Source organism: Suricata suricatta, chromosome 2 (assembly GCF_006229205.1).
Source record: "Suricata suricatta isolate VVHF042 chromosome 2, meerkat_22Aug2017_6uvM2_HiC, whole genome shotgun sequence".
Lineage (NCBI taxonomy): Eukaryota > Metazoa > Chordata > Mammalia > Carnivora > Herpestidae > Suricata > Suricata suricatta.
In genome coordinates this window covers 11,244,612-11,270,770 of record NC_043701.1, presented here as the reverse complement: position 1 = coordinate 11,270,770, position 26,159 = coordinate 11,244,612, and the positions used below count along the sequence as shown (strand labels likewise).

The 26,159-nt window shown below is 56.2% G+C and overlaps 2 protein-coding genes across 2 annotated transcripts; one reads left to right on the top strand and one right to left on the bottom strand.

Moving 5' to 3' along the window:
* Nucleotides 1–6: 6 nt before the first annotated feature.
* Nucleotides 7–8,403, top strand: ZYX (zyxin). The gene is made up of 9 exons (XM_029922224.1): nucleotides 7–52; nucleotides 551–750; nucleotides 901–993; nucleotides 1,090–1,614; nucleotides 5,457–5,577; nucleotides 5,760–5,929; nucleotides 6,063–6,241; nucleotides 7,139–7,259; nucleotides 7,835–8,403. Exons 1-9 carry the CDS (start codon nucleotides 13–15, stop codon nucleotides 7,937–7,939), a joined length of 1,554 nt encoding a protein of 517 aa, XP_029778084.1. The 5' UTR covers nucleotides 7–12; the 3' UTR covers nucleotides 7,940–8,403.
* Nucleotides 8,404–8,542: 139 nt separating this feature from the next.
* Nucleotides 8,543–24,790, bottom strand: EPHA1 (EPH receptor A1). Its single transcript, XM_029922215.1, has 18 exons — nucleotides 24,647–24,790; nucleotides 23,540–23,607; nucleotides 18,956–19,237; nucleotides 16,652–17,054; nucleotides 16,264–16,419; nucleotides 15,639–15,983; nucleotides 15,358–15,485; nucleotides 14,951–15,101; nucleotides 13,985–14,081; nucleotides 13,705–13,763; nucleotides 12,776–12,901; nucleotides 11,801–11,986; nucleotides 11,577–11,638; nucleotides 11,249–11,455; nucleotides 10,911–11,060; nucleotides 10,464–10,657; nucleotides 8,936–9,091; nucleotides 8,543–8,841 (listed from the first exon to the last, which is right to left on the bottom strand). Exons 1-18 carry the CDS (start codon nucleotides 24,735–24,737, stop codon nucleotides 8,763–8,765), a joined length of 2,940 nt encoding a protein of 979 aa, XP_029778075.1. The 5' UTR covers nucleotides 24,738–24,790; the 3' UTR covers nucleotides 8,543–8,762.
* Nucleotides 24,791–26,159: the final 1,369 nt, after the last annotated feature.

The window sequence follows — 26,159 nt, the reverse complement described above, 5'->3', positions numbered from 1 at the left end:
CAGCGCGCGCAGATGGGCCGGGTGGGCGAGATCCCCGCGCCGCCCGCGGAAGGTATGCGGCCGGGCTCCGGGGCTGGACCCCGGCGGGCGCCGGGCCGGGGACAGTGGTTTCAGGAGTTTGGGGGTGTCTGGAAAGGTTGCGGCGAAGGGGGCTGGGCGCAGCTAGCCTGTCCCGAGCAGATGTTCTTACCTCATCGCGGAGCTCATGGCTGGGAGCCAGGGCTCCTGGGACCGTTCCAAGTCCCCCGCCTGGGGGGTGGGAGGCGGGAATGTGGGGCACGAATCTTCCCCTCTGGGTCCGTTTTCCCAAGTGTAACGGGAGCTGCATCACTCCCGGATCAAGCCCCCGCCCTTACCGACCCGGTGTCCCAGGGCGTCCTGCGTCTCCCTTGGCTTCCCGCAAGCTCTGGCCCCCCGCCCCACCACCCCGGAGAGGGGTCTTGGGTTAGGGGTTAGAGCTGTAGAAGGAGGGTAACTTGGGGAAGGGGTAGAGGCGGCCCCCGCTGACTGTCCTTTCTCCTGACTGTCCCCTCTGGTCTTCCTACCTCAGACTTCCCCCCACCACCCCCTCCTCTCCTCGGGGACGGTGATGACTCTGAAGGCGCTCTGGGAGGTGCCTTCCCACCTCCCCCTCCCCCTATCGAGGAGCCGTTTCCCCCTGCGCCTCTGGAGGAGGAGATCTTCCCTTCCCCACCGCCTCCACTGGAGGAGGAGGGAGGGCCTGAGGCCGCCATACCTCCCCCTCCACAGGTATGGATGCTTGGGAAGGGCGCTACACTGGGACACCCGCAAAGGGAGCAGAGGAGAGTCCTTACCTCTGATCTTCCCTGCGCTCTGACCTGATTGGGGTGGGGTGGGAACGGAGACCTGGGATGGGTGCTCTGACCCCTGACCCTCTAGCCCAGGGAGAAGGTGAGCAGTATTGATTTGGAGATCGACTCTCTGTCCTCCTTGCTGGATGACATGACCAAGAATGATCCCTTCAAAGCCCGGGTAAGGGACTGCAGAGTGGGAAAGGTTGGGAGGGGGAGGAAGGGGTTAGGCCCACTCCTCTAACTGAGCTTGTCTCCCCTGCCGCTCCCCTTGCAGGTGTCATCTGGATACGTACCCCCACCAGTCGCTACTCCATTCATTTCCAAGTCCAATACTAAGCCTGCAACTGGAGGCACAGCACCCCTGCCTCCTTGGAAGTCCCCTTCTAGCTCCCAGGCTCTGCCCCAGGCTCAGGCTCAGGCTCAGCCTCCGAGCCAGACCCAGTTCCAAGTGCAGCCCCAGGCCAAGCCTCAGGTCCAGGTTCACATGCAGCCCCAGGCCCAGCCCCAGCCAGTGCCTTTGGCAAACACCCAGCCCCGAGGACCCCCAGCCCCATCTCCTGCCCCTAAGTTTTCTCCAGTGGCTTCCAAGTTTACTCCTGTGGCATCCAAGTTCAGCCCTGGAGCCCCAGGTGGACCCGGGTCACAGCCCAATCAGAAGTTGGGGTCCCCCGAAGCCCCCTCTTCCAGTAGCACAGGCTCCCCTCAGCCCCCCAGCTTCACCTATGCTCAGCAGAAGGAGAAGCCTCGAGTGCAGGAGAAGCAGCATCCAGTGCCCCCAATGGCTCAAAACCAAAACCAGGTGAGGGAGGGTGGGAGGACCAGGCTGAGACCAGGGGGCCAGAGAATGAGGGCGAAGGTGGTCCCAGAGAGGGGGGCGGATGTGGGGGCGGAGGCATAGGAGTTTTGAGCCTCTAAAGTTGGCCCGGTTGGGTCAGTGGTAAGAGAAAGCTCTTCTCAGGAGGGCCTGGCAGGGTCTGGGTAGGGCCTGACTGGGCTTTGGGGGAGCAGCACAGGCTCTGACTCCAGAGAGGGATTTGGTGGGCCCTCCCTTGCACCCTGCTCCCTAGAATGTTCAAAGGAGGGATGAGATCATCATCAGTTTGACCTTGCTTCTTCCCCCTTCTTGGATTCTTGAGTTCATCTCTCAGCTCCTCTGAGCCACCGTCACTGCCCCAGGGCCCATCTGACGATTAGAGTCCCGGCAGCAGTTAAACAAACAGTAAACAGTGCCAGCTGGGTTCAGGCACTGTGCTCTGAGCTCTGGAGGGAAGAGATCCCTCAAAGAGGTTACGTGTGAGGGAGTCAGGTGGGCCTGGGATAGAATTCCTGGCTCACGAGACCCTAGGCAAGTTAGGTGTGCTTTGAGCCTCAGTTTCCCCACCTTTACCATAACACCTCACACAATGGTTATGGAGATTAAGTGAGCTCACTCAAAGTAGAAAGTGCTGGGGTCTGTATCTTGCTCTTGAATGCTCAAAAATAGAAAAGTTATTCCTGTCTGACCATTTCTGCCTTTCTATTGGGGAGGTAGAGGCCTGAGTGGCAGGGCCCCTGATGGTTATCTAGTCCTACCAGCCGTCAAGTTAACTGACGGTGTGGGTGTGTGTGTTTGTGTGCAGACATGGTGGAGAAGGGATACTAAATGCCAGTGAGTTTTGCAGAATCTGGTGTTTCAGAAACTCTGGACAGGCGTCAACATGGGGGCTTGCAGGTTAGGAAGGGTGTCATGGCATCTGTATGGCACGTTGAAGGATGGTGGGACTTGAGGTTGGAGAAGAGCAGGAGGGGCATTTGGGCAGGAACAGCATGAGCAAGACTCAAGGACACAGGAACGCCGGGGTGTTTGGAGAATGTACAGTAGTCGGTGCCTGTGGGAGTGTTGCAGAACTGAACCGGGGAGGGGGGGGTGGCCAGAGGGAGGAGGAAAGAACAAAATAGCACGCCAAGGGAGCCTGTCCGTCCCGGAGAGTCACAAGTGGGTTCTGAGGACTTGTGTGGGCTAGAGGTAGGAGGTCAACGACTTGACGGAGAGTTTACCCCTGGGCAACTGTAATGTTAGCTGAAATGAAAAATAAGGTTGAGATAGGAGAGCTGTTAAAAAGGAAGAGCCTCCAGGCTTGGTAACCGATAAGCCATAGGAAGAGGAGGGGTGTGTTGGAGAATGACAGTGTTGCTGACAGAATAGAGAAGTCCAGAAGGGGAAATGGTTTGGACGGGAAGGGGAGGGGTCCAGCTGTCAGCCTGTTGAGCAACAGGTTCCAGGAGGACTTGGCCTCAGCTGGAACTGTCATTCAGTTAGAAATGGAGGCCTTGGTGTCAGGAGGGGGCCTCAGACTCGGGGGAGGTGCGGGGGTGCGTGGTGCAGTGTGGTGACGCAGGCGCACCACGGGCTGCGGAGGGGCCCAGGGGATGCTGAGCAGGAGATGCTCAGGGCCTGGGAGGAGGCTTGGGTGATGCTCAGGTTGACCAGGTGGCAGGGGAGGAAGGGCAGAGGGAGGAAGAGGGTCTCCAGACAGTGGGATCTCACGAGAAGAGAATGTGATGGCTGAGTTCTTCAGCGATGCGTGGGAGGACTAAGGCCAGAGATTTGACTACTCAGAAGTTGTAGATGGCTGTGGGGTGGCCTGTTGGTGCCCTGTGGTGGGGAAGGAGTGTGTGCGTAAGAGGGAGAAGCAGGAGGAAGAAGCTGATGGGGTTACTGATGCCTGAGAGCAGGGGCTGCTGCTGGATGGACTCCTGGAGGGGAACATGGGATGCCCCCTCTCCCCCCAGACATTCCCAGAGAACAAGGGCACTGTGGCCACAGTGTTTCTGGGAGAGGAGGGAGCTGGAGCTGGCTGGCTTCCATCTTCTCAGTCATGTAGGAGGTGAGGTCATTGGTGAGCGAGGGGACGACGCAGTTGGGGGCTCGAGGAGATGGAAAGGTTTGGAACAGCTGCTGTGGGGAAGGCGACTGGGAAGCAGGAGCCAAATACCAGACAGCAGGGCTGAGGCTGGAGGGCACAGAGGGCGCTGCAGTTGCAGTGTTTTGGGAACTCTGCAGTGTTTAGCGCTCTCTCCACCTACTTTCTGCAGCTTGGAGTCAAAAGCAGGAAGCAGGCAGTGGCATGACCCAGCGTTGAGATGGAGCCAGATGAGCAAGAGATAGCCGTTGCAGGTGGCATGAGTGGCTGCGAGGGGCTTGTAGAAATAAATGGTTAAGGGACCAGACTTGGTGGGGAGGCAAGCCATTGGGTAGGTGTGACTGGGGAAGGAGGATGGAATCCTTGGGAGATAAGATGAACTTCACCAATGAATGGCAGGTCTGAAGTGTTCCAAAGTGGAAGGTGTCTGAGCTAGAAGCATGTTTGGAGCTGCTGGAGTTGAAGGAAGAGCTAGAGGGCCGAGTGCCACGGGTGTGGAAGCTGTGGCAAGCAGAGAGGGAAACAGTGGCTGGACTGAGCATGTCTTGAAGGGTCGTGGATAACCTGTGGGGCGCTGATGTCCCTGAATGGGTCATACTTCCGAAGAACAGGACAGGCCTCTAAAGTGGTACCAGAGAGCAAGGGCCCTTCCTCTGTCCCCAAGACACCAGGAAGGGGAGATTGGGAGAGGGAAGGATAGAGCTTACATCTCGGCAAGGCAAGGGACTTACAGGGGACACAGGGAGTCGGTGGCAGTCTACGGGGACCCCCCCCCCCCCGCCCCGTATCCCGGGAGCTGGAGTGGCTGCGGAGCTCTGGATGCACAGGAGTGTGACCATCTATGGTGGAGCCAGGGCCGAGGGGAAGGTGGCTGTGGGAGGAGGTAGCTCAGAGGCTTTGAGGTTCCCGGTGTTACAGGAGCCAAGGCGCCGGCAGGCGGCAGGTAGCACATTCAGGACGAGGGGCCGCAGTCCTGGGTGGATTTATCTAGTACAGGGAAAACCAACCCCATGCTTCTGTTGGAGTGTCGTGGAAACACTGCAGCAGCTCTCCTTGCTCTCGGGGTTCCTAGCAGTGCCCCCCTCACCTCACTTGCACCCAATCCCCAGTCTGCAGCTCTCAGGACCCCCTTAAGAGAAAGGGTAGGCGGGCCTAGGGCGTGTCCCCCTGAGGCCTGCTGGGGAGGGAGTGGGCTCTGGTGGCTCTGGATCCCGGCTTGGGGAGCTGTGGGCTGGGCCCGGAAAGACAGCTGTGGGGGTTTAACCTGTGATTCCCACCTGTGTTGTGTCCGCACGCTGACAGGGGCTGCTCCGCAGCAGGCGGGCCGGGTAGGTGTGTGTGCACTTGGGTGCATACGCCATCACATGCCGACCTTCTGTGGGGGGCCATGTCTGAGCATGCTCTGTGGAGTCCACGCGTGGCCGGTGTGTTGGCTGCTTCAGTGACCTCAGCTGCTGTGTGTGTGGCCTCTGTCCGCTCAGTTGTTCTGGCCTGTCCGTGACCGCCCAGGGGTCGGGGGGTTTGGGCAAAGTGGGTGGAAGGGCCATCCCCTTGGCCTTATTTGTGTGGTGCTGGGGGTCCGGGAGGGAGAATGAGGAGCTTTCAGAGTCAAACCTGAGCATCTAGGAAATGCGTGGGGAGTTAGTCCTCATTGGAAGAAAGTGGCTAAGCTGGCTGGGGATAGTGCTTGGAGAAAGGTGACCGTCAAGAGAGTATGAAGAAAGTATTGGGGTTTCAGGTCCGCTCCCCTGGGGCCCCGGGACCTCTGACCCTGAAGGAGGTGGAGGAGCTGGAGCAGCTGACCCAGCAGCTAATGGAGGACATGGAGCATCCTCAGAGGCAGAATGTGGCCGTCAATGGTGAGCTCTCCGCCTACCTGCTGGTCTGCCTCCCCCTTCTCATTAGCACTGGCCGGAGCCTTGGCTCCGCCCCCTGCCGGCGCCTTGGATCCCTTGCGCCTTGGCTCCGCCCCCTGCTGGAGCCTCGGATTCCTTGCAAGCTCTTTCCTCCCATCGACTTCCGTTTTCTCTGGCCTCCCCAGAGCTCTGTGGCCGGTGTCATCAGCCCCTGGCGCGCACACAGCCTGCAGTTCGGGCGCTGGGGCAGTTGTTCCACATCACCTGCTTTACCTGTCACCAGTGTGAGCAGCAGCTGCAGGGACAGCAGTTCTACAGCCTGGAGGGGGCGCCCTACTGTGAGGGCTGCTATACTGTGAGTCAGGGTCGCCCGAGGGACACCCCCGGGGGCTCAGCCAGGGGCTTGGTGCGGTCATGGGGCCGATGAGCCTCAGCAGCTGCCTTTTGGGTGCCAGTTCCCTGCTAATGTCCTGCTGCTACCTCCTTAGGACACGCTGGAGAAGTGCAACACCTGTGGGCAGCCCATCACTGACCGCATGCTGAGGGCCACGGGCAAAGCCTACCACCCGCAGTGCTTCACCTGCGTGGTCTGCGCCTGCCCGCTGGAGGGCACCTCCTTCATTGTGGATCAGGCCAACCGGCCCCACTGTGTCCCCGACTACCACAAGTGAGGACCCACCTCCTGTTTTCTGGGCTCTTCTCTGGCTGCCAGCCACGGTCATCTGGGAGCTGGGCTGCTCTCCTGATGCTGAGACAGCTCCGAACCCTTGGGCTTCCTTTCCGACCCCACATCCTGCGTGTAGACGGTAGAGACCGACCAGTCCATCTGGATTTCGCTGTCCAGTGGCCTCAGACCTTGGTAGCAAGTCTTGGCTACTGGCGAGTGCCCGCTGGCCTCTGGCTTGCTGAGGCTTCTTGTGGGTGTGGTCTTGCATTCAACAACTGTGCTGGAATAACTTCGTCTCACACATAGGCTGGGTTCTAAAAGTTCTTTTGGAGATCAGCTTTTTGGAACTCTGGTTTTTCCCTAGAAACAGTGTTTACAAGATGGCTACACTCTTAGGCCAGAGGCAGAATCCTGTAGCTATAGGGCGGTGCAGGGAAACTGCAGAATCAGACGCGCACCTCTGACGTTGTGTCCTAGGTGTACGTTTTTAAGAACTCCACCTGAGGCGTCCAGAGCTTCACATTCCTACCTCCTCGCACCCCAGTGGTTGGGCAGAGAGACCCCCGCGTGGCAGAAGGCTAGGGTCAAGGGTCCAGGGATGGGGCTGGAGAATGCCTCTGGCTGCAGTGTGGACGTCAGAGGGAGTCAAGACTGAGTGGCAGAGGTTCCTGGGGTTGGTGAGGGGGAAAGGTGGGAATCCCCCTTGATAAGGGCCATATAAGGTAGCTGGTCTTAGCACTTTGTGTGGAGCTTCCCTCTCTAGGGATGTGGAGCACAATGGGCTGAGTCTGCCCCGTTGCCATGCAACCGATGTCTCTTTCCCCTGCACTTTCACGGGGCAGCCCTGGGTACCCCTTGCCCTCGTCCTGACTCCTGTCTTGTTCTTGGCCCCTCCAGGCAGTACGCCCCCAGGTGCTCCGTCTGTGAAGGGCCCATCATGCCCGAACCTGGCCGCGAGGAGACCGTGCGAGTGGTCGCTCTGGATAAGAACTTCCACATGAAGTGCTACAAGTGTGAGGTGGGCCCCCGGGGCTGAGAGGTGGTGGGACACTGCTCACTACCAGGTGGTTAGGGGGCAGTACCAGCCTGGAGATCGGAGCTGCAATTTTAGGGGGAGGGGTGCCCAGGCCTGTCCCCACCCCGATGCTCCCAATCACTGCGCACAATGGGGGGAGGGGCTTCTGTGGGATTTCTCTGAATTTCACAAACCAAGAAGGGGGTCAGCCAACGGGAGGGAGGGAACGGCGTGGGGCTTGGCAATGGTGGGGAGGGGGGATCTGCTTGATGAAGTTAAAGGAGGAAGAGAAGGGAGTTGAGGCGGGTGGGCAGGGGCCCACGTCGTTTACTGGGCGGAGGCTTGGGAACAGCTGTTCCTACTGCTAACCTTGGGCAGGAGAGGCCTAGGGGCCAAGAGTGAAAATGGGCAGGAGAGGAAGTGAGGGCAGGAGTGGGGCTAGGTGTGGCTGGGGACACAGGCAGTGATGCTGGACGTCAGCCAAGCCATGGAGCATTTGGTCTTCCTAATTTAAAGGCGGAGGTGTGGGGGGTGCATAGGGGCCTTTCTGACGGTGGACTCTTCTTCCTCCCTCCCAGGACTGCGGGAAGCCATTGTCCATTGAAGCAGATGACAATGGCTGCTTCCCCCTGGATGGCCACGTGCTCTGCCGGAAGTGCCACACTGCCAGAGCCCAGACCTGAGTGGGCACTGGCGAGTGTATCTCTCCCCCATCAGTGGACCATCCTGCCCTACACCTGCCCTGCTCCCATTCAGTTATCTTTTTGTGTCCAGCCTTTCCTTCCACGCCCACCCCCCCCTGTATCCCAGGTGCCCTGTGCAGGGCCCCGACATGGCCCAGGGCTGCGGCGTCCCAGTTATGGGTTTCCAGGCCACCCCTGTCCCGCAGGGACCACCCACCCCCCTCCAGGTGTGCGCCACCTGAGGGGGCGCCAGGTTGAGCGCTGCTGCTTTCACTGCTGCACCGATGCCCTTGGCTGGTCCCCGAGCAGCCGTGTACTCTGCTTGCTGAGGGCCGGGAGACCCCCTGACTCAGGGAGGCTGGGCTGGGCTGGGCTGGGCTGACTGGCCTGGACATTCCCACCCGCCTCCCCGTGCTGCCAGGTTGTGGCTACAGCTACAGATAAAGTAATCCTGTTTTCCAGAATTCTTAGGAGTAAGTCTTTCTTGTGTGGACAGCCTGCATAGGTGGGATGGAGGAGATACAGGGAGAAAAAAGCCAGGAGTAAAGGTGAAAACGCAGTTCCTGTTTATTTACAAAAATATATATGTATATGTATATATATTAAACCCTCCCCCAAGTCCCTCCCCCAATTACCTTTTCACTTCCACCCCCCACCTCTCTTTTTAAAACAGAGGCTCCTGGGCCCAGAGGTGAGTTCCCCAAGCAAGGGTGGGCAGGAGCAGCACCGAAGGCCTACATCTTGTAGGTTGAGGGGGAAGGCCATGGGGAGTGACCATGGCCCCATCCTTGCTCTTTGAGGCCAGGGCAGGTGCGGGAGGGGCTCAGTCCTTGAATCCCTGAATACTGCAAAGGATGCGCTTCTGGTGTCCTGGCAGTGTGATCCCCATCTGTGCCAGGTCCCTGTGGGCAACGGAAGGGGACCGTGAGTCAGCTCAACCCCCAGCAGCCCTCCCTGTCCAGCCCCCTCCCACCTCCCTTCCCGCCAGGTCCTCACTCGGCCGTCAGCTCCAGCACACACTCCATGGTGTCCAGCCCAGCTGAGCGGAAGTGCAGAATGTAGCGTTTCATCCGTATGGACTCCAGCCACTCAGGGACGCTTCGATAGGGGATCCCATCGGAGCCACTCAAGCTGGGCAGGCGTAGCGTCACCCTGTTGCACAAGGGGTCCCTCAGTCACTTGGGAGATGCAGGGGCTGTCTGCAGCCTTCCTGCCCCAGCTTTCCCGAAATCGGGGCTCAGCCTCTGAGCATCTGTAGCCAGCATTCAAGTTGGGTGTCTGAGCACAGAGATTATCTGGACTTTGTGGATTAGCCCAGCCATTGTGTGTGAACTCATTTCCTGGCCCGAGTCCTGGTGTGCTCTCGGCGACAGGCTGGCTGAGGGTCCTGTGGCACTGATAGATGCAGGGGACGACGTGATTGCCCTAGAAGGCCCCGACACAAGCGTGCCACCAGCCCATCTCCCACCAGAGTGGCCTGTTCTGAGTAGCTGGTGGTTGGTTAAGAACCCCAAGTGTCAACCACCCCAGCTGAGGGGAAGCAGACGGCAGGAGAGCGGAGGCTTCAGAAGCCAGGCACAGTCCTGCCGTTTTCAGGGGGGCCCCTCCTGAATCCTGGGAGCAGCCACAGCTCGCCCCCTCCACCCCAGCTGTTATTCTTGCACTCCAACACCCTCAAAGACAATGAGCGTTCCTGTGCTAAAGCCAGCCAGAGCCAAAACCATTAGCAAAGTAAATCTGCTGGGGGAAAATATTCAACATTCCAGAAAGATTAGCACACGCAGTCTCCAGTATACGAGGGAGTTGTTGCTCCAAAAGATAGTTTCAAAAGTTGGAGCTTGGAGCACATTTTCGCTCAGAAACAAGGTTATATATGGTGGTTTGATACGGAGGCCAGCATGCCAGGGCTGGTTCGCCCAATCTGGCATTCAAAGTCCAGCCGTGCCCGTCTCCCCCACCTCACCCCTGCCACCAGTTCATTCTCCACATGCTGCAATGTTTCTGGTAAAGCACAATTCTGGTCAAGTCCCTCCGATTCAAAAACTGGTCAGAAGTTCTCCACGCTCAGGGTAGAGTCCAAACTTCTCAGCAGAGCCGGTCCCCCTTGCACTGACCCCGCTACCTCTCCAGCTTCATCTCTGCTGGGACCCCAACCCAGGCTGGCCATGTGCTTTGGGAGACCCTATGAGGCTGCCCCTCCTTCGGGCATGACATGCACACATCCCATCGGCTAGTGCTTGCTGGTCGCGCTGTCTCTCCCACTCCAGTCCCCACCCAAGTGACCAAGGAGGAGTAGTTATCCGGTTGTAAGCACTGCTTACACATGCTTTCCCTCTCTGTGTGCTTGCTCCCCATCTGCCAAACCAGAGCTATCAAGGACAGGACGGCGTCTCCCCCCGCAAGGGCAGACGCTGCATGTGTACAGAGCTCCACAGGCCCAGCCCTCGGTGAATGACGCTGAATGCCCATTTCCACTCTCCCAGATCTGCCCTGCCAATCCCCTTGCCCTCTCCAACGTGGTTACCTGGGATCAAAGTTGGCAATGGTCCGCAGGGGGTGAGGGTTGGCAAGCAACTGCTCCAGATGTGCCTTCAGCTGGTGGAAGGAGGGCCGACGGGCTCGGTCATAGGCCCAGCAGTTCTTCATGAGTTCATAGAGCGGGGCGGGGCAGTCCACGGGAGGGGGCAGGCGGTACCCATCTTCAATGCTCTTCATTACCTGCAGCAGGGGAGCAGGGTGAGGCCCCGTGAGAAGCCTCTGTGCACACAAGATTGCTGCAAAAGAGCCTTGACCCACCCCTGACCAGTAGGAAAGAGCAGGGAGAAAGACAAGCAGACAGAGGAGCAAGAGTACAGAAAACCTGGGTCAGAGAGAAGGAAGAGGGTATCTGCAGGAAGGGGCCACGGGAAGATTTGGGGAGGAGATGAGAAGTGAGTTAGGGGTGGGATGGGGAGGGCTACCCCAGGCTTACCTCCTGATTGCTCATCTCCCCATAGGGTTTGTCCCCAAAGCTCAGAACCTCCCACATCACAATCCCGAAGCTCCACACATCGCTGGCCGTGGTGAAGGTGCGATGGGCGATGGCTTCGGGGGCTGTCCAACGGATGGGGATCTTTCCTCCCTAATAGGGCATGGAGGGCAGAAAGAGGTGATGTGTTTTAGGGCAAGGAGGGGCACGAGAAAGCACCTGTGCAAAGGGATGAGTCATTATTGTGTCCACGAGTGCATGTGCCTGTACTCATGCAAGTGTGACTGTATGTGGGGCACACAGCGGCGTGAGTGTGGACACGGGGAGCGCCGGGCACTAACCTGGGTTTCGTAAGTGCCATCAAAGTTGTCCAGGAGGCGGGTCAGGCCAAAGTCAGACACCTTGCAGCACAGGTTCTGACTCACTAGGATGTTCCTGGCGGCCAGGTCCCGGTGGACATAACTGTGGTCGCTGAGGTAGTTCATGCCTGATGCAATGCCCTGCAGCATAGCCACCAGCTGCCCGGGGACGAGCTGGTCTTCCTGCTCCTGCAGCAGGGTGAGCGGGCCAGTTAGGGACCTGGCAGGGTCCCCTCCTCCCAAACCAGGAGCCAAAACCCAGGCATCCGGGGTGCATTCCTCTCCCCAGCTGGCTCTCCAACCTCCTCACCCTCAGGAAGGCATCCAGGGCTCCGTTCTCCATAAACTCGGTGATGATCATGATGGGCTTCCCTGAGACACAAAGCACATGTCGGCCTGGCAGCCTCTACCCCATCTCCTCCCAGAGCCGGACTTCCCGCCCTTGGCGGCAGATCTCCGCTACACTTCCAGTGCCCTCATGCCCTCCCCTCGTTCTCCTTCCCTCCCCACGCTCCTGGAGACCACTGCTCCTACTCTTTGTGATGACGCCTTCCAGGCGCAAAATGTGTGGGTGGCTGAACTGGCCCATGATGGTGGCCTCTCGAAGGAAGTTCCACCACTGGCCATCTGGAGATGTGTCTTTCAAGGTCTTAATGGCCACCGTCTTGCAGTCCTGGCTGGGGATTCTCAGGGTCCCTCGATATACTTCCCCGAACTCTCCTGGGTGGAAAGAAAACAGCCGGTGGCCCGATGCCCCTAGGGGACAGGTAGCAATATCCTCTAGCGCCCTGGTTCTTTTCCTCTCTGGATCAGAAAAGGGGCTTGGCTGCACTTCCCAGGGAAGGGGACGGGAGTCTGGAGGAGCAGTGCAGCTCCACAGCGGGCTCGGTGCAATCTCCCGGATGAGCAGAGTGCTCAGCTAACAGGTGCTCGGTCAACCCCAGGTGAACGCGTGTTGCGCGGCGGCATCGGGCTGTGTCCGTAAGGAGCAGGCTGGCCGGGGTCGGCGTACCAGGGACCGGGGAGGCTAACCACTGCTTGTCTCTTGCCCGAGCTCCTCCGGTCACAGCTCAGCTGGTCTGGCTGCACAACCAGCGAGGACACTGCCGAGCTTTGTTCTCTGCTCAGATCCGTTTCCTCCGGTGACCCAAGGGATCAGGGCGGCCCAAGGACACTGGGCCCCTGGAAGGGTGGAATGCGGGACAAGGGAGGCTCTGAAGCTCTCCCACGTTTTGGGACCATCTGAGAAGAGTGTGAGCCTGGGCATGCGACCCTTCTGTTGACCAAGATGATGTGTTTGAGGCTGTTCATCAGAAAGTCCGTAACCACAGAGGCGCCCTGTGTAGGGAGCAGGATGCCTGACAAAGGGGTTCTAGCATGAGCACGGCGGTTCGAGGAGGATTCAGGGGAGAGCAGAAAGGGAACTCATCTAGGGGCTCCTGGGCCACATGAGGGGGCAGCTGGCCCGCAGCTCTGTGCTGCCACACAGAGAGGACCTGCGAGGCTCACCTTCCCCTATGACAGTGTCCACGACCAGCCAGCCTGGATCAAGCTCCTGGGTGAAGTCCAGGGCCCCCTGGGCAGGGTCCTCATACGCTTGGAGGTCCACATAAGGCTTCAGCCACAGCTTGTCCTCTGTGGGGAGAACGAGGGCTGCTCAGCCACAGGAACTCCAACTGCAAGGCTCAGGAGTTCTTTTGCGGGGGGAGGGGACGGTGGGGCCAGCATCAGGTCCCCAAACTTCTCATCCTTTGTTCCCATAAGAGTCCTGTCTTGGCTACAGTGGGAGAAAAGTCTCCATCCTTAACAAGGAGGTGCTTCCTGTCTAGGCGCAAAGCTGTGTCCTCGCCCTCAGAGGCCCAGAGCAGCAGGCCAGAATCTGGGGCTGAAAGCAGTTCATGGCCTGGAGTTACCCGATCTTTCCGTGGCTCACCAACCACACTTCAAATCCCTTGCCCTTCCTCCTCACCCCTGCTAGCCATACTCCTCTAGTCATTCACACCTCATTCACATTCCCAGACAAGCCTCGCCCTCACGCCATTACTCATTACTCAGACGGACCACTGCCTCCCCCTTTCTTGGGGGCACCTAATGAGGTGACCAGCAGGCAGTCCACATGCCTCGGAGGACTTCAGGGAACCTGCCAGCAACCCCCCTCCCACCGAGCCTCGGCCCGCAGACCTGGCCAGCCAGGGTGTTGGAACAGTGGCACCAAGAACTCACAGGTAATCGCACAGAGCCTCTGGGGGGCTATCAGTACAAAGTTAATTAACCAAAGTTAATTAGGTAGCAAAACAGAAAAGCTCTGGAGACCACGGCCCCGACTCGTGCTCCCAGAGTTGGCTTGGCAAACATGGGTTCTTTGGTTCCACCCCAGTGACGCCTTCCAATCTCCCCTCCCATCCCAACACACACACACACAGGTGCCCTGGGCTCACCCCGGTTCACATCAGTGACGCGATCACGGGGCCTCTGCTGGTGTCGCCGCTGAGCTTTCCTGTGGGGATGAGGAGCAGCTTCTTTAGGGTCCGGGACCATCACAGGGGCCCAGGGGGCTCTGGCTGGGTTTTATCCACAGACCACAGGGGCTGGGGGCATAGGAGGGGGTGGGGGAATGCTGGAGGAAGCTTTCACAATAGGGGAGGGAAGGGGTGTTGGGGCTGCATTCTGGGGCTTCTGGGGCCTGGAGTGGCAGCCGGGGAGGGGCAGGAATAGCACCTTGAGCGGAAGAAGAGGATCCCCAGCAGCAGAGCTATGCCCAGCAGCAGCCCGAAGATGACGGCCACGATCTCTCCTCCGGTCAGGCCCCTGGAAACTGTGGCACAGGGGGTAAGGGGGTCTGGAGGGCTCGGAGTCCACAGGGCTGGTGAAGGCTACAAGGGCATACCTGGGGGGCAGGTCCCTCCGTGGGCCTCAGGTGTGTGTCCCCTACCCAAGGAGAGGGGGTGTGTGTGAGAGAGAGACAGAGAAGGGGGGAGCATGTGGAGGCCTCACTCTGGGTCCACTAGCCTGGGGCTGCCTATTGATGAGCATGAAACTGGGGGGTAGATTTGGCAGGATCCAGCATCAGAAGGGGCGCCTGGGTAGCTCAGTTGGTTCAATGTCCCACTGTTTTTTTTTTCTTAAGTTTACTTACTCATTTTTGGGAGAGACAGAGAGAGTAAGTGGGGGAGGGGCAGACAGAGAGAGGGAGAGAGAGAATCCCAAGAAGGCTCCACACTGTCAGCATGGAGCCCGATGCAGGGCTCAAACTCACGAAATAGGAGATCATGACCTAAACTGAAACCAAGAGTCAGTTGCTTAAAGAACTGAGCCACCCAGGTGTCCTCAGTGTCAGGCTCTTGATTTCAGTTCAGGTCATGATCCCAGGGTCGTGGGATGGATCCCTAGGTCCCTGGTCCTCGCTGAGTGTGGAGCCCATTTAAGATTCTTTCTCTCTCCCTTTCTCTCTGTGCCCCTCTACCCCACTTGCATGCTCTCTCTTTCAAAAAATGTCTGAGATTACTATGGGGAAGGGGCTTCAGGGGAGTCCGCGTGAGACTCTTCCCGCTGAGGCAGCTCCATGTGTACGTGCACATGCGTCGTGGAAGAGGAAAGGTCGCTGATTGAAGCAGTGTTGGAGAAGCATCAGCGGGATGACAGGTATGTGTGTGTTTGGGGCAGAAGACAGGATAACCCACCCACCTGGCGGGCTCGTCCGGAACTCATGGTCAGGGGAGAAAGGGCCAGGCCCTAGAGGCGTCAGCATTCGAACTCTGACAATGTACGTGGTGTCTGGCTGCAGTTCGGTCAGCAAGACCCTGGGTTCCAGAACCATCTGGTGCCTTTCTTCATCCTGTGGATGAGAACCAATGGAAACTGGGTGCAGAGCGCGACCCGGTGGAGGCGATGGGCAGTCTTGGGATCACGTGGACAGGGATGGGGTGGGGAAATGGTCAGGGCAGGGCCATTTGTAGGCTTTGTTCTGAGAAAGCCACACAGTTGGCTTCGGTCAGTTCTCCCTCCGTCCCAAAACCCAGGCTAGGAATGGCGGGGCGTGCCCCAGAACAGACACCCAGACACCCGGGACTGTCTCTCTGCCTCATCCGCACCTGATTCAGCACATGCAGCTCGTAGCTCAAGTTCCCCCCTGGGCTACGGGGCCGGGACCCTGCCCAGGTCAGTTCCAGCTGCCGTGGCTCCTTCTTTACCAGCCTCAGGGACAAGCCTGACAGTGACTCTGTGGGTCAAGAGAGTTCCAGGGGGTTTGGAAAGAAAGAGGAAAGAACTTAAGTTGTGTTTTGATTGCTTCCTGCCCATCAATTTATCTCTGTGGTCCTGAGCCCTACTGCTTTCCTGCCGTCCCAGCCTGGCCCCTGCCCAGGTCACTCACCTGCGTGCCCCATGCTGATGCTCAGTGAGGCACTGGCATGTGTGGACGCGCCCAGCCCAGACACTCCATTCTGGGCCTCAACGTTAAAGGTGTAGTTGGTGTAGGGTTCAAGGCCGTTGACACGCACAGCAGGTAGCGTGAGCCCGCTGGCTCCCGGGGAAAAGCGCACAGTTCCCCCGCAGGGCTGGCAGAGTCCCCCGTCCACCGCTGCTCCCCGACACTGAGAACACCCCACACTGTACCTCACATCCTGGCGCCCCCCCAGATCTGCTGGGGGTTCCCAACGCAGGGAAAGCTGATTCCCCAAAACAGAGAAGCTCAGGTTTCGGGGAACCGAGGGGGGTCCTGTAAGGAGAAGAGGGGGCCATTAGCAGGAAACTGCTTTGCTCTCACCCAAGCTGCTGGCCCCTGCCCCCTCCCACCTCCAAAGGCCTTGCTGGGAGATTGGATTCCGACAGAGCTCAGCTCTGCATTCTTCCAGGGGGGAGGGGGAGGGTTTTAAGAGTCTGGTACTTTAAATGCTGCCCAATGTATGAAAAGTTCTGAAAAACTTCAACCCTATCATGGGCTCAACAAAGATCCTGCACCTCCTCACAGATGGCCAGGTCCTGCCCCCGGGACTCACGTGTGCAGGCCACCTGGGGGCCCTCCCCAAGGGCTCGGAAATGGCCGCTCTCACAGGTGCAGACGGTGGCCCCCTCGGACTCAGCTGTGCTGTGCTCCGGACACTTGAGACAATGTGAGGCATCTGTGTCCGCCCGATAGGAGCCGCTAGGGCAGGCTGGAGGAGAATGTGGTGGAGCCACGGTTGTCCAGTGTTGTTACAGGCAGAAGCATCCCCCTTCTCCACCACCTCCAATCCTTTGTACCAGAAACACCCGCATGTGTCTCCTGGGGTGCTCAGCCCACAGTCTACACATCGCAGACATGGACCTCCTTCCCTCCCTCGGCGCCTGGAGACCCTCCCCCGAGTGGCCTCTGCAAGTCGTCACCACCTCCTTCAGTCTCCTTACCTAGGCATCCTTCACCGCGGCTGCCTTCCTCGTAGCCAGGCTCACAGTGGCATCGGCCCACGGGCACCAACCACTCACCCTCTGGACTGCAGTGCATGCGGGGTGAGCCTGCGGGCCCGGGGCTGGCCTGGGCATGGGGCAAGCATGTCCCTGCCACTTCCACCAACCCGCCGGGTCCGGGCAGAGTCTCGGGGAATTGGGCCAAGCCGTGCACCGTCTCAGAGCAGCGCTGGTAGAATACCCTGACAGACACCAGGGCCACACAGGCACCCGGGTTGTGGAAAGCGAGGTAGAGGCCCCGGCGGGTCAGGCGACCCAAGGAGCAGCGCTCCACGTTCAGCTTCACAGCGCCAGATGCGAGGTCTCGGATGGTGAAGCTCTGGTCTGCAGCCACGGTGGTTACCTGGGAAGGCGGGACGGGGGAGAAGGGAACGGCAAAGTCACGCCTCACTCCCACGGAACAGAAAACAGTTGTTGGCTCTATACTTATAGCTTAGAGGCACCTGGGTGGCTCAGTGGTTGAGCGTCCGGCTTTAGCTCAGGTCATGATCTCATGGTTTGTGAGTTTGAGCCCCACATTGGGTTGTCTGCCGTCAGTGCAGAGCCTGCTTTGGGTCTTCTGTCTCCCCTTCTCCCCCCTCCCACGTTTGCACTCTCTCTCAAAAATACATAAACATTAAAAAAGTATTTTAGGGGTGCTCAGGTGGCTCAGTCAGTTAAGCCTCCGACTTTTGCTCAGGTCATGATCTCATGATTCGCAGGTTCGAGCCCTGTGTAGGACTTGGGGCTAACAGCTCAGAGCCTGGAGGGTGCTTTGGATTCTGTGACTCCCTTCCTCTCTGCCCCTCCCCCGATCATCCTCTGTCTCTCTCTCTCTCCCAGAATAAATGAACATTAAAATACAAAATAAATGAAGTACAGTTTACACAACCGTAAACCAAGGGCTTATTATGTGTGAGCTACTGAGCTAAGAATCTTACGTGTGTTATGCTGTTGAGTCCCTGCAATAAACCTATGAGGCAGGAGGGATTGGCGTCCTCACTTAATGGATGAAGAAACTAAGGCTAAGAGAGGCTAGAGACCTTGTACAAGATCACACAGCTACATGATGGGACTGGTACCCAGGGAGCGAGACGCTACAGCCCATATAATTTCCACTATTCGAAGATGTTCCCAACGTCTGTGCCAATGAGGTGATCAGTTATAAAGTGCGTCATCATTAATTTATTACTAATAACAAACTTTACAACATCTTCTCTTTGAGAAAAAAAATGAGAGCACATCATATAATGATATGCTCCTTAGGCTTTTGCATTCCAGTACTTTTTCTTGGGTAGGAAAGAGAGGGATGGCATTAGAGAGACAGCCTAAAGAGAAGGGACTCCCTACATAGCTCCAGGTAGACCCCTGGCGGTGTGTGACACATGAGCAGCCTGGGTGCCGATAGCAAAAGTCCAAATGCCTCCACCAGGGAATGCTGTTATCTCAATGGAAGCACAGCCTCTGAAGCAGATAAGCCCGGCACTATTACCGACACCAGTTGAAGACAAGAAAACCTCCCAGAGGCTAAGTGCAGAGCCCAAAGGCCAGAGGGAGCAGGAAAGGCAGAGTAAGTAGCTCCTCCTAATCCATGGCCCCAGCTTCGCAGCTGTCAAAGCCGGCAGGGCCATGGAGCTCCTGCGAGCATCAGAGGCTCCTCCTCCTGACCTTGCGTCAGAAGGCAATAGTAGCCAGGTGCTCTGCGTCACGCCACGCACGTCACAAGGCTGACGTCAGGACTCAGCGCCTGCCTCGTCCTCCTTGCTTCCTCTCCTGGAAAGGCGTCTTGTCATCTCCCAGCGCCCCAAGAAGGGTGAGTACGGCCCCGTAAAATACTCGGAGACCGAGAGGGAGGGACAGCGACTATACTCTGGTACCGGATATTACAGTGTATTGTGATAATTGTTTTATTTTATTACGAGTTAGTGTTGCGGCTCTGTCTCCGTGCCTGATTTGTACGTAAAAGCTCAGCCACGGGAATGTACGTATCGGGGCTCGGTCCTGTCAGCGCAGGCGTCCCGTGAGGGTCCTGGGAAGTACGTCCCACAGGTCAGGGTCACAGGAGTGGGGGGCCTACGCTACTCAAATCCACCTCTTCTGATTTCTAGGTCCCTCGTTCTTGTCCTTATTTGACACCTAGATCCTCTTTCTCTTTTCTGCCGCTCTTTTCCTGAGCTGAGAGGGGTCACGGAAAAGAGTGAGTCACGAATCAGCGTTAGGACCAAAATGGCAGGGATCGGGGGGAGTGGGGCGGGGTAGAAGCACCTTCTGGAACAAGGGCCGTCGGAGCTGAATCCCCACGTCCTGGTCACTCTCCATGTACAGGAGGTTGAAGGTCTCCTTGCAGCCCAGAGGCCCGGCGCCCCCCGGGAAGCTCTTACAGTCCCTCACGGTGAATTGCAGCTCCACGTGGACACGCGAAGCCTCCTCCCCCCGGTAAATCCAGTTGGAGCGCAGCCAGTGGTCAGTGTCCCCGCCATCTTGCAGTGGGCAGTCCTGGTACATGTAGAGGGGTGTCCCATTCAGGATCTGCTGCACTTCACTCCACTGCGAGAGGAAAACCCGAGTTAGGCTCCGAGTCATCACCTGCTCCCCAAACTGGTTTTCTAGAGCTGATGACGGGGTAGCTGGTGTCAGAGGTCCCCCAGTTCACCTACTTGTCCTGTTCTCTTACCACCCCGCGGCCCCAGGATAGTAAGTTAAATCTTTAGAGTTAGGATTTATTTGGATATAGAATGGGCAAGACAATACCCGCCATGCAATCTGCAGCCAGCCCCCATCTCTTCAATGAGCCCAGTCCAGCTGTAGAATTATGGGCACTGCTTTTTACCTGTCTCATGAGTCAGGACTGTCAAGTGCCCCGAAGGCTAACTTTTATGGCAGAAGCTCATTCACAAAACCTTTCTGCCTATCTGTTTAGAGAAGAGGATATTCCATTTAATATTAAGGCCCCTTGGGGCGCCTGGGTGGCTCAGTCAGCTGGGTATCCTGCTTCGGCTCAGGTCATGACCTCATGGTTCGTGGGTTCAAGCCCCGCGTCGGGCTCTGTGCTGATGGCTAGCTCAGAGCCTGGAGCCTGCTTCGGATTCTGTGCCTCCCTCTCTCTCTGACCCTCCCCTGCTTGCACTGTCTCTCTCTGTCTCTCAAAAAAAAAAAAAAAATTAAGGCCCCTAAGCTTTTGGAGGGCACCAACAAGCATAGATCTCTTCTGTATGGAGGGAACTCACCCTCTCCAATATTCCTTTTAGTTATGGTCACTATCAAAACAATGGATGGGGTTGGGTAGACTCTTAGACACCATCTAGTTCATCCCGTGTAACTGCTTTTACATGAAAAACATTTTGTTTTAAAACTTAGTAACAACAATGGCTAGCACTAATACAGCACTTACCATGCACCAGTCATTGTCATAAACACTTTCCATGACGGAAAGGAGTCACAGTGAGGTTAAGTGACTTGCCCTATGCACTCAGTCGTTAGGAGGCAGAGCTGGGATGTGCACCCAGGCATTCTAGGCTCCAGAGTAACACTCTTTTTTTTTTTTTTTTTTAAAGTAGGCTCCGTGCCCAGTGTGGGGCTTGAACTCATGACTCTGAGATCAAGAGTCACATGCTCCACTGAGCCAGCCAGGTGCCCCTATGTTCTTGATCGGTATGTCTCTATGAGCTAATTATAAAAAGTCAAAGAAGGGGCATCTGGGTGGGTCAGTAAGTTAAGTGTCAGATTTCGGCTCAGGTCATGATCTCAAGGTTCGTGAATTGAAGCCCCGCATTGGGCTCTGAGTTGACTGCCAAACCTGCTTGGGATTCTCCCTTTCTCTCTGCCCTTTCCCCACACACACGCACACATGTTCTCATTCTGTTTCAAAATAAATCAGTTTTTTAAAAAAAGTCAAAGAATAAACATGCATAACATAAAGTGAAAGTCTTCCCACTTGACATTACCTCTTCCCTGGCAGTGACTCTTAACAGTTTAGAGTAAAGCCACCCAGACCGTTTTTCAGCCCTCTAGAGAAATGTTTGAATGTTTTTCTGTGTTTTTAACATAATTTTTTTAACGTGTTATTCTGTAACCTATTTTTTGTTTTTAACAAATAAAAAAGCTTTGAAACATGTCCACAAGAGTATAAGTAGGTCTACCTAAGTCTTTTTAACAATTCATAAAATAGTATTCCATTGTATGGGTGTGCCATAATTTACTTAACTATTTTCCTATTGTTGGACATTTAGGTGGCTTCTGGTTTTTTTAAGTGAACATAGATTTCTTTAAGAATTCTGTAGAAGTGCTGTATTAAAAAGCAAATATTACAAATTTTGTAAGAAGACGCTGTCAAATTGGCCTACAAAAAGGATTTCTCAAATTGCGCTTTCACCAACAGTGCATGAGGGCTCCTCTTTTGAAAACCTGGATATTAATGATCTCTTTACTTTTGGCCTCTCTTATGAACAGACCACAGCTTCTTGCCATTTTAATTTACATTTCCTTGAGGAGGAGGCTGTGCGTTTCTGTTTTGTTCATTGGCTATGTGTATTTTTATGTAATTACGTGTTTGTAAATTTTGCCTGTTACCTTTTGAGTGTTCACTTGGATGATCATTTTTTTTACATTATAGATGCTAATTGTTTGCTTGAAATATATACTTCAAATGTCTTCTTCCTGTCATGCCACTTAATTTGCTAATGATATCTTTGATGTTGGCCTACATTTCAAAGTTTCACAGAGTAACATCTATCTTCTCTCCCTTTGTGAATTCCAGGATGTGTATTTTGCTTGGGAAGCTCTCTCATCCCAAACTTATCGAGATCTTCTATATTTTCTCTTAATATTTCTGTGGATTTCATTTTCAGATTTAGATTTTAATCTCCCTGGAATTTATTTTTTGGGGTACAGTATGAAATGGAGATGTAACTTTACATTCTTCTTCCTTGTTCTTTTATTTTTAAATTAGTTTTTTTTAAGCTTATTTATTTATTTTTGAGAGCATGCATGTGAGTGAGGGAGGGGAAGAGAAAAAGACGAGAGGGAGAATCCCAAGCAGGCTCTGTGCTGTCAGCACAAAGCCCCATATGGGGCTCAAACTCGCGAACCCATGAGATCGTGACCTACGCCTATAGAGGAGCCTGAGGCCCTTAGAACATCTTCGCTAAGGGTTTTCACTGCTACTCTTCGCTCTGGAAAAAAGTAGGAGAAAGCTCCATCAACTAGGACTTGGGTGGGGCAGCAGCAGGAATAATATGAGGTACATATTTTTGGATTGTGTTAGGTAGTTCAAAGATTGAGCAAGGGGTGTCTAGCAGTGAAGGCACCTGGGGCCTGTTCTTAGCAGGAAGCTGCGATGAGAAAGCCCAAGGGGAAGGCATGGGGTGGAGGTCAGGTGGAAGGGTGGTAGGCGGTTGATGTGCAGCTCATTAGCTGGATTGCCATGGCTGCAGCTGGAGCCGGGCGAAGCAGATGTTCCCAGCCGCGACTTGCCTTTCCCAGTTCCAGCGGTGACAGATGGGGGGGAGCCAGCTGCCCAGGATCAGCAGCAAGGATCCTTTCACTTATCACTCGGGCTGCTGGCTGTTACACGGGTACACACTCTGGGGAGCCTGAATCCCAGTGTGTGTATGTGTGACATGAGGGGAGGGAAGGGGAGGGGCCAAGGTAGACATTGGGAGTCTGTAACTGCTCCCATCTTCTTGCCCTCCTGGGGCAAAGCTTGTTTGGCCTGAGCCGCACAAGGGGCCTTGCTTCCACTCCAGCCCAATTAGGGAAGAGTTATTTGGGTGGGGGTGGCCGGGGCGCATCGAGGGCCTGTGGGAGCCGGCTAATGGACCTGCAGCCCTCATTGTGGAGTGATTAGCCGGTTTATGAGATGAGGCGCCTATTATGGCTGGCCTCATCCAGGATTTTCCAAGCAGCCCCTCCTGGAGGATACATGATGGTTTAGTCTATTAATTCTAATTATAGGCCACTCTGTAGGAGAACTAAGGGTAGAGCCAGGACCCTAGGACCCAGAGGGAAAGAAAGCAAGTGACCCCGATACCAGAAATAGAGGCTGCATTCCTACGGGAATAGGAAGGCCAAAGGGGTCCAGGACTAGAGGGAAGGAGGCCAGACTCCGGGGAGCGGAGGCAAGCAGGGCAGCCTCCCGGGGTTCCGTGGCCAGCTCTGCTGAGTGGTGGAAAGGTGTGCTCTGGGACTCACAAGAACCCACCTTGGCTCACTAGGTCTTAGGAACAGCTGAGGACGGAAGGGGCTTGGAGCAGGTTCAGACGGCTGGAATGCACGCCGTGCTAGGGCTGAGGAGGGTGGCCAAGGTGCCAAGGGCTCAGGGACCTCTACTGGGGGGGCAACTTTTAAACACCCTTTGAAGAATTTGAAAACGTTGGCTTTCCTATCCAGAAAAGAATATCCCCCTACATATACACAATTTAGAATCCACGTCTATAGGGTTTCCTGACCGTCTGAAGTCAATCTGTGCAACTCTTTTGGGGTAGACAGACCTCACATTGAGGACACATCTGGTGTTTTGGCTCCTGGCCCTCAACCATCCCTAGTCCGGTTCATTCTCTCCCTGGGGGGTTGTGGTCTCATCACCCCCCAAGTCCTCCCAAGTCCTCGCAAGTATTCAGCCCTCTCTCTCTGGGGCCGGGAGGGGAGGAGCCAGGCATTGAAGCGTTCTTCATGGGGTGAAGCCTGAACCCCCCCAAAATGTCCCATTCAGGAGGCTCTGACTCACCTCCCTTCCCCCTCCCTCAGGAGACACTTCCAGTTTTTCCTGCTCTTTTCTCAGTTCCTCCACCCACCTCTCCGCCCATTTCCCACTGGCCTGCAGCTTTGAGCCTTCCCTCCCTTGACACTTACCCCATCCTCTGGGGGGTCCAGCAGCCAGCCCAGCTCTCCCTGTGCTGTGCTTGTGTCCATCAGAGTGACTGAAGTGGTGAGAAAAAGGTCGATCACCTCTGGGGGAGGAGGCTCCACTTGTGCAACCCACATTCCTCATTCTGGGCCCCCAGCCCCAAGACCTCAACATCCTGTTGCTAACAGCTGTGGCTTCCTGAGGTTTAGCCCAGGAAAGAAGAGTGAAGAGCTCAGGGATTTGTCTGTCTTCCTCTAGAGTGTGAAGGGAGGAAGGCAGAGACGGACCAGGGTTGGAGGGCTGGATCCTTGACCAAAGTCAAGGCAGGGAGTGTTGGGAATAGGCAGCCCCATGTGAGACCTACACTCTGTCACTCAGCAGTGGCTGGTGCAGCCCAGGGAAATCCATCAGCTGCAGAATTGGAAGAGTGGGTGGGCAAGAGAGGATCTCAGCTCCTGGGGTCATGAGTGGGTAGGGTGTGGAAAGGCAGCCTTACAAGGGGGTCCTGGGTGGGGAGTCTCCCTCCCACAGGCAAATGGCCTGCTCTGCCTGTGGGTGGGTACCAGCTCTTGAGTCTGGGAAGTAGGGGGTAGTAGGACCAGTAGGGTGTGCAAGCCTCCACCTGTAAGGTTTTATCTCTACATCTGAAAACTCCTGTACCCTGAGTTCGAATCCATTCCCCAGCGGCAGTTCCCTCCGACCCCGCTTCCTGCCCCCCAGCCTAGGATGGCATAAGGGGACTTCCCACCCCTGACTTCGTAAGGTCCGGATCTCTGGGTTGGGCACCTGAGAGTGCGACCGCCTGGGAATGAGGGATCCCCACGATTGCTGGGGTGAGGGTCTGGACGCTGCTTCCTCGCAGCGGACAGGAGGCCCTTCCCCACCACCAGGCGCAAACTGTTGACCAGGGTGACCGACCCGGGAAAGCAGTAGTTTGGGGGGGTCAAAGACCAAAGACTGGCCTGGCCAGTCGATCGATCGCCTGGTGGCGGGGCAAAACGAGCGTTGGAGAGGGGCGCGCGGAGAGGGCCTCCGCAGGAATGCCGGCTCCCGGACGAGGGTGCCGGCCGGGCCCCAGGGGAGGGGGCGGAGGCGGGAGCGGGGGTCGGTACCTTCCTTGGCGCGCGCCCCCGGGGGCAGCGGGGCGCAGAGCAGCAACAGCAGCAGCAGAAGCCCGAGCCCCAGGGGCCAGCGCCGCTCCATGGCGCCGGCCGGGACCTGGGACCGCGGCCCAGACGGCTGGGTCAGGTCGCGAGGACTGGGCAAGCCGGGAGGGCCGGGCGAGGGCGGGGGGCGGGGCCAGGGCCGGGGGCGGGGCTGGGCCTCACCTGGATCACCTTCTTAAAGGGACAGTAGGGCAGGAAGGAAACTTGTTAGGTAATAAACTTCAAAAACCGGAGGCGTCGTGACCGGAATGAGACTGCGGGCGCCGCCTAGTGGGTGGGATTGGGAATCGACTAACCTAGTTCTAATTCTAATCCTAAACCCAATCCTGTTTTGACCCACAGCCTTTAACCTGATTCTACCTCTGACTTGAACTACACTTTTGGGTTTCTCCTTCTCCCTTTGTAAAGGTCCTGGCAATGTAATGGGCACGGGGGAAGGCAGGGCTTTATGCTGCAGTAGGGGAGGCTTAGGTGATCATAATGCAAGGTGGGCTAGAAGTCTTAGAGAAGCACTTGGAGAGTTGGAAGAGGAAGGAAGCCCAGCCTTCAGGGCACAGTGGGTGAGTCTTTAGGGAGTAGGCCGTGTGAGCTGGGTTTTCAGTGGCAGAGATTGGGAAAGGCATGAGCAAGGGCCTGAGGCATGGAGCCCCAAGGTGTGCTCTGGGAGTGGTGAATGGACCAGTTTGACTGCTGGGGCACAGGACTTGTCTTGGAAGCAGGACAGAGAGGCAGGTGTGGCCAGAGCAGGGAAGGTCTTGGTAAACATGTTACCATGAGCTTTACAGAGAGAAAGAGAGGAATCCGTGAGGGGTTCTGAGCACAAGTGTTGAGAGGGAGCAGGTCCAGCCTGCTCTAGCCCAGTCTAGTTGGAGACAACCCACGTCCCTCCCACCCTCTTGGAGACTGCCTTACTTTATATGTAATAAATGTTTATTCACTTTCTACTTTGCACGCATCAAGCTCTGAGAGACTCAAAGAAGAGTAAGACAGTCCCTCCCTAAATAAGCTATTGGTTGGCGGAGTGTTGAGGGCTAGGGCATAAAGCAAACGCATTTGACCCAAATGACAGACAGGAGTAGAACCCAGCTGAGGTACAAAATGGGGACAACTGTGACTCAAAGGGGAGGGAGGTGCCTATTCAGGACGGTGGGGGCTCCGCTCCTGGGGCCTCTCCTTCCTCGACCCCTCCCTGGCTCCACCTCCTTTGGGTGAGTCATTCATAGTCTTTGTATCATTTCAGTTGCATATTTCAGTGACTGTGGAGAAAGGGAGGTGGTGCATTACAGGTGCTTACTTTATTAATCAAAAATTATTCCTTGTCAGGTTTTCTATTTTTTATACAGATTAAGTATAAAAAGAAAATACTTATCATTTTCTGGCCCAGACTGTCTTCATTGTCATAAATAATAAATGTAATCCATGGACTTTTGGTTGGAAGATTCACGTTGAACAAAAAAGA